The sequence below is a fragment of the Myotis brandtii genome, unplaced genomic scaffold (genome assembly GCF_000412655.1).
Source record: "Myotis brandtii unplaced genomic scaffold, ASM41265v1 scaffold707, whole genome shotgun sequence".
Lineage (NCBI taxonomy): Eukaryota > Metazoa > Chordata > Mammalia > Chiroptera > Vespertilionidae > Myotis > Myotis brandtii.
The window spans coordinates 698,053-705,770 of NW_005370773.1; the positions used below are offsets into that span (position 1 = coordinate 698,053).

Genomic DNA, 7,718 nt, shown 5'->3' on the forward strand with positions numbered 1-7,718 from the left:
GCATCAAAGATGATGAGTAGAAAGGTGGTCAAATGGGTAGACATGTGACAAAGCAAATATGGCAAAATGCCAATGCTAGGATCCTGATGGTGTGTTTATTGTAGACTTATTTCAACTTTTCTGTACTTTGAAATTTTTCATATACAATGTTGAAAAAAAGGCAACTGCCATAAAGTCACAATTTACTTTCAATCATCATAATTTAATCAACACTGAGGCACTGTAAAGACTGAACACTCAGAAAACCTTATATTTGTAAAGAGGGGTACACAGAGGTAAGAAATAGCCAGCACTCACCTACAGACTGCGAGGTGAACGCTGCAACGATCTGGGGACTGGCCAAGGCCTCCAGCCTGTTCTTCAAGGCCTCCAAGTGCACACACTTTTCTGAGTAGTCCGGTGTGTCAACGAGCATCATTAAGCTGTTTTGCATACCTGTTAGCTTGGCGGAAATCACGGCTATGTCCTATAAGAAGACCAACACAAAGGATACTTATTTTAAAACACCCCTGCTACTTCAGTTAATAATGGGCAAAATGCATGAAAAAGCATAAGAAAATGGCCAATAAACCTGTTGACTATTATTAGTACTCAAATACATATTAAAATTAGAAAGTGCCATCTTCCTAACCAATTGGAAAAAATTTTTTTTAATATATTTTTTTATTAATTTCAGAGAGGAAGGGAAAGGAAGAGAGAGATAGAAACATCAATGATGAGAGAGAATCATTGATTGGCTGCCTCCTGCACACCCCCACTGGGGATCGAGCCCACAACCCGGACATGTGCCCTTGGCTGGAATGAAACCCAGGACCCTTCAGTCTGCAGGCCAACGCTCTATTCACTGAGTCAAACCAGCCAGGGCTGGAAAAACTTTTAAAAAATTATAATAGCTACTGTTTGTGAGGATACAAAAAAAAAGTCTGTCTGGTACCATAAATTCATATCTTTCTAGAAGGCAATTCAGTACAATGCATCAAGAGATTTAAAAACATTCACATCTTTGATCTGGTATTCCCTCTTCTAGAAATTTGTCTAAGGAACTTATCAGAGGACACAAAGATATTAATAAGTTATAATTAACTAGAGGCCAAGTGCACGAATTTGTACACCAGTGGGGTCCCTCAGCCTGGCCTATGAGATCGGGCCAAAACCAGCTCTCTGACATCCCGAGGGGTCCCGGATTGCGAGAGGGTGCAGGCGCCAGGCCAAGGGACCCAACCAGTGCACAATCGGGGCCAGGGAGGGACACGGGAGGTTGGCCAGCCGGGGAGGGACCATGGGAGGGCTCCAGGGTGTGTCCGGCTTGTCTCGCCCAGTCCCTATCGGCTGGACCCCAGCAGCAAGGTAACCTACTGGTCGGAGCGTCTGCCCCCTGGTGGTAAGTGTACATCATAGCAACTGGTCGACTAGTCGACTGTCTGCCTTCTGGTGGTCAGTGCACGTCATAGTAAGCGGTTGAGCAGCCTTAGCATAACATTAGCATAGTACGTTTTGATTGAACAGACAACCGGACACTTAGGCTTTTATTATATAGAATTAGTATGATTTTAGTGTTGTAATAACAAAAACCTGAAAGCAACCTAAATCTTCCATAATACTAAATAAAATGTAAATTATGGGTCATTCAAATAGCAGGTGGAATATTGTACAACCACAAAAAAATTATGTTTTTGAAAAGTATTAATTACACAGCAAAATACTTACCACTAACTATTAAGTGAAATAAACAGGATAAAAAAACCACAGAACCCTGGCCAGGTGGCCCAGTTGGTTGGAGCATCATCCCACGCACCGAAAAGGTTGCAGGCTCAATTCCTGGTCAGGGCACATGCCAGGTTGCGAGTCAATCGCCAGTAGGGGGCATACAGAAGGCAGCCGATAGATGTTTCTCTTTCCTTCTCTCTCTCCCTCCCTCCCTTCCTTTCTCTCTAAAATCAATGAACATATCCTTGGGTGAAGATTAAATTAAAAAATAAAAATAAAAGGCATATAGACATTAGAATACAGTGGGACCTCAGTTCTCTAACTTAATTCATTCCAGAAGGCTGTTCAAGAAGGAGTTTGTTCAAAAACTGAATCATTTCCTCCCCCCTTAGAAATAATGTAAATTGGCCTGGCTGGTGTTGCTCAGCGGTTAGGCATCAACCTATAAACCAGGAGGTCATGGTTCAATTCCCAGTCAGGGCACATGCCTGGGTTGAGGGCTGGATCCTCAGTGGGAGGCGTCCAGGAGGCAATCTATCAATGATTCTCTCTCATCATTGATGTTTCTATCTCTCCCTCTCCCTTCCTCTCTGAAATCAATAAAAATGTATTTTTAAAAAAGAATATAAATTGAAGTTATTCCAGACTCCCAAATGATTCCCTCCTTTAACCTTTCTTATATACCGTACATGACTAATGTACTGTTTAATCTATAAACAAACTACCCCCTACTAGCCTTAAACAAATCACATTCAGCATCCTTCCAGGCTGTCTTTCGGGTCAGCATGCAGCATCTTCACTTTCTCACATATCACTGCCTCCGAAATGCTGTCACAGGCTAACTGCTTTTCATTTATCCAAATCAACAATAGGCTTTCTACCTTGCCAATTGCCTGTGATGAGCACACCATTAGCAACATCAACACTTTTTTTATTTCTTTGTTAATCCTCACCCAAGGATATTTTTTCCATTTATTTTTAATTTCATTTTTAAAGTAAGCTCTTCTTTTGAAAAAAAATATATTTTGTATTGATTTCAGAGAAGAAGGAAGAGGGAGAGAGAAACAGCAATGAGAGAGAACCACTGATCAGCTGCTTCTTGCACGCCCCACACTGGGGATCAAGCCCACAACGTGGGCAGGTGCCCCGACAGGGAATCAAATCGTGACCTCCTGGTTCATAGGTGGACGAGCAACCACTGAGCCACACGGGATGGGCTCCATTGATTTTTAGAGAGAGTGGAAGGGCGGGAGGGAGGGCAAAAAGGAAGGAGGGAGAAAGAGACAAAGAGACAAAGAGAGTGAGCCTGACTTGATGTGAGAGAGACACATCAATTGGTTGCCTCCCACACAAGCCCCAACTGGGGGCCGGAGATCGAAGCTGCAACACAGGTACTTGCCCTTGACCATGAATCGAACCCAAGACTCTTTGATGAGTGGGTCGATGCTCTAACCACTGATCCATAGCAGCCAGGGCAACATCAGCACTCTTGATGGCCTCTTTATGTTTTAAAATTGTGCTAATCATCCATTTCACCAGCAACAAAAGCAAAAACACACACAAAAATATTCACAGCACAATTTTCCGAGATGTTAAGAAGGTGAGGTTTAACAGTAACCTGACACCTTGTGCATTCTCTCCTTTGTGGCCTGAGAAATACAAAGGATTGTCAGGTCGAGAACCAAAATTTGTTTGACAAGCATTTTTTCCATGAACAACTTGGTCAAGAACCAAATTGTTTGAAATGGCAGATGTTCAAGAACTGAGGTTTGAATGTATATACAGATTTATGTCACCTATAATATATGCATAAATATAAAAATATATAAATACAAATATGCACAAATACTTTTAAAAAATACCTAGTAGACATAAAAAACATATTACTAGGGAATATGAATGGGGATCATTTTATTTCCTTCCATGTATTTTTCTGAATTTTCCAATTCTCCTAAGACACATATATTATGTTTATAATGAGAAAAGTAAATGCTATTTTTGTAGAATTAAGGGTGTAATAACTAACTGCATTTCACCTCAGCATGCCACGCGTCTATGGTTTGTCAGACAATGTATTAGGGGTTTGAGACACAAAGAGGAGGGAGGTCATGTTGCTGGCCTGGAGTTCACAGAGTACTGGGACAGGAGACTGCAATACAGTTTAAGACGTACAGGAGCACAGGTGAGGGAGCACTTCATGCTGCCTGTGCGAGGCGAGGGCTAGCAGAGAGTAAGAGAGGAGGTGCTACTACAGCGGGGCCTTGACGGACGAGTGGAGGTCTCCTGCCTGTAAGAAAAAGAAAGGAAGGACCTTTCGGGCAAAGAAGGAAGACATGAAGGGATGGTGTCAACAGTCCACAGCAGCCACGATGTGGAATTCATACGGAGGGGGCGGCCACGGGAAAAACCACACACCCTGCTGTGGAAGACAGGCTATGTCCTGTAAGTGTGCATAAGATTTATCTGGTAGAAAATGGGGGATCGAGCCCTAGTTGGTTTGGCTCGGTGGATAGAGCCTGCGGACTGAAGGGTCCCGGGTTCAATTTCAGTCAAGGTCATGTATCTTGGTTGCAGGCTCCCGGCCCTGGTTGGGGGCATGCAGGAGGCAACCAATCGATGTGTCTCTCTCACATCCATGTTTCTCTCTGTCTCTCCCTCTCCCTTCCACTCTCTAAAAATCAGTGGAAAAAATATCCTCAAATGAGGATTAAATGAAAAAAAAAAAAAGAAAGAAAAGGAAAATGGGGGATGGAGGCCAACCAGCGTGACTCAGTAGTTGAGCATCGACCTATGAACCAGGAGGTCCTGGTCTGATTCCTGATCAGGGCACATGCCCAGGTTATGGGCTCAATCATTCTCTCTCATCACTGATGTTTCTATCTCTCTCTCCCTCTCCCTTCCTCTCTGAAATAAAATTTTAAAAAAACAACTTTTTTTTTTTTTTTAAATGGGAAGGCAAGGGACAGGGAAATGACCAGTGCCAATCTATGCTTTAGAACAGTGGTTCTCAACCTGGGGGTCGAACGACCCTTTCACAGGGGTCGCCTAAGACCATCGGAAAACACAGATATAATTACATATTGTTTTTGTGATTAATCACTATGCTTTAACTATGTTCAATTTGTAACAATGAAATTGGGGGTCACCACAACATGAGGAACTGTATTAAAGGGTCGCAGCATTAGGAAGGTTGAGAACCACTGCTTTAGAATCTCTCCCTGGTCCCTTGTGGAGGATACACTGGAACATGGGAGGGACCTGGCAGCAAGACCCATGAAGGTTGCTGCAATGGTCTAGCACAGCGGTCACCAACCTTTCGGACCTCACGGACCATCAGTGGTCCGCGGACCACCGGTTGCCGACTGCTGGTCTAGCAGGAAAACGACTGGGAACCATGACTAGAGTGGTGGCAGAGGAACAAAAAGGACAGATAACTGAGGAGAAATAAGAGAGGGATGGAGAAGGAGCAAGTAAGGACTGCTGAGGTTCCATCCTATATACTGGCGTGGAAAATGATGCCGTTAACCAAGGCAGGAAGCTGAAAGAAAGAGCAAGAGGAGAGTAGCCCAGGACAGAAACAATGACTTCAGATTCTAAGTGCCTCGGGGGAGTGCGGCCGGATGCATGTGGTACTGTGCACGGGCAGTTCTGGGTAACAGGACAGTGGGAAGGAGAAAAGCAATTAGCATTAGTAGTTCACCAGGTTAAACTCAGAGACCATACTTAAATCCATTCTCTCTCATACACACGCCAAGAATTCAGTAAGATTTGCAACCTACATCTATAAAGCCAGATCAATTGGACTTGTCTGCACCCTGTAAGGCTCTGAAATAGAAGGGGAGGGAGTATGGTTCTGTTGTACATAAAGGCAATGATAACTGGCCCTGGCTGGTATGGCTCAGTTGGTTGGGTGCCATCCTGTGCACCAGGAGGTTACCAGTTCGATTCCCAGTCAGGGCACATGCCTGGATTACAGGCTCGATCCCTGGTGGGGCACGTGCAGGAGGCAGCCGATAGATGTTGTGCTCTCACATCAGTGTTTCTCTCTTCCTCCCCCTTCCTCTATCTCTAAAAAAAAAAAAAAATACAAGGTGCAAAGCAGTGCTCACACTTGTGGGGGGAAAAGGGCAGGGAATAGGTATCTGTGTGTATCTGGAAGGACAGGCATAAAGATGATAACAGAGTTTGTATGGGAAGTAGGGGGTGTCAGGGTTACGAGAAAGACTTTTTGTTGTTGTTTATTCCTCTTTACTAAAGTTTTTCCCACATACATTTATCACATTTTTAAATTTTTCAAAAATAACAAGAGATGATAAATAATCCATTTTGCTTTACAAGTAAAAGACTTTTCCATAAGACCTCATCTCACTTCATCCTGATACGAAACTTTCACTACTTTCCACATCTGGCAGCCCGGGAGGGGCTAACTCACCGTGATCCTGCAGTGTGTATGGCCCCTCTGCCCACAGTCCACGCTCTCAATCACTGTTCCCTCGGCCTTTTTATAGGGACTTCTCCTGAATTCACTCTCTGGGACTAAGAGGCTTCAGTCAGCAGAGAGTGCGAAGTAAAGAGGGTGGGTATGCTGAGAGCACACTCAGGCTGTCCCTTCCCCGTGTCTGAATGCTTCTGTCCGTGGCCATTTCCTACCCCTATGGTTGTGAGTGAATGGGTATCTCATTAGCTTCCCCAAACCTCCAGTTCCCTGAACAGACTGCACAACATCCCCTGAACAAGACACCTACCTGAGTCTTGAATGTCTCCTCAATGTCAGCACTCAACGTGCTCCACTTGTCTGCTTCCTGCAGGGACTCGGCGGCAAGCTGCATCCTGGACTTCACCTGGTCGATTTCTACCAACACCTGAAAGGGAAAGGGGTCAGAAGCCAAGGAAGCAGCTGTTCCATTTTCTCTGCCTCCCATCAGTGACTTGAGACCTAAGCATTGCGGCACGCTCCTATCTCAGGGAGCTCCTGTGCCCTCACAACACCAATCACATGGCTAAACGTCCAGCGGGTGCTGAACAGAGATGAATACACTGAAAGAACGCAGCACGAGAGCAGTCTGAGTGCTTGGTAGAATTCTGAGCTAACGCTGGCCTCCCACTCTGAGAGTGAACGTCTTCCAAAACCACGAGTCAGCATTCGGGCAGGAGCCAAAATACCTGCATTGACTGCGATGTGTCCTGTTCAAACTTTTTAATGTCCTCCTTGACAAGAATCATTTGTTCTTTCAGAAAAGACGCCTCCTGTTTAAGGGCTTCGACATCACGGAGCACTTTGGGCATGTTCTGAAGGGCCTGGTGACTCGTTTCTGTAGCAAAAACCCAAGAACAGAAAGAGGAACCAAAGGTGAAAATTGGACCAGTCACCAATGAACAATATAAATCAGGCAGGACGGGAGTTGTCTATTAACCACACCATCTATTGACCCTGTGAAAAATGGGAGTTGGAGGGAGCCATAGCAGTGTTTCTCAGTAGTTAGAGCATTGGCCTGTGCACCGAAGAGTCTCGGGTTCAATTAACAGTCAAAGGGCTCGAGCTGGTTTGGCTCAGTGGATAGAGTGTCAGCCTGCGGACTGAAAGGTCCCGGGTTCGATTCCGGTCAAGGGCACGTGCCCAGGTTGCGGGCTCGATCCCCAGTAAGGGGCGTGCAGGAGGCAGCCAATCAATGACTCTCTGTCATCATTGATGTTTCTATCTCTCTCTCCCTCTCCCTTCCTCTCTGATATCAATAAAAATATATTTTTTTAAAAAAGAAAAGAAACCAGTCAAGGGCACATATGTACCTGGGTGCAGGTTTGATCCCTGGCCCAATAGAGGAACATGCAAGAGGCAACCAATTGATGTGTCTCTCTCACATAGGTGTTTCTCTCTCTCTCTCCCCCCTCCTCCTTCCTTCCTTCACTCTGTATGAAAATCAATGGGGAAAATTTCCTCTGGTGAGGATTTTGAAAAGCAAGGCTGCAAAGGAAGGAAGGGAGGAAAGAAGGGAGGGAGGGAGGGAAGGAGG

At 44.9% G+C, this 7,718-nt stretch overlaps 1 protein-coding gene across 1 annotated transcript in view; it reads right to left on the reverse strand.

Annotated features, from left to right (window-relative positions):
* COG7 (component of oligomeric golgi complex 7) overlaps positions 1–7,718 on the reverse strand; it is a 63,981-nt gene that overhangs the window by 49,235 nt on the left and 7,028 nt on the right. The window contains 3 exon segments of the mRNA XM_014530009.1: positions 298–466; positions 6,453–6,569; positions 6,871–7,113. Coding sequence (XP_014385495.1) covers positions 298–466; positions 6,453–6,569; positions 6,871–7,113 — 529 coding nt within the window.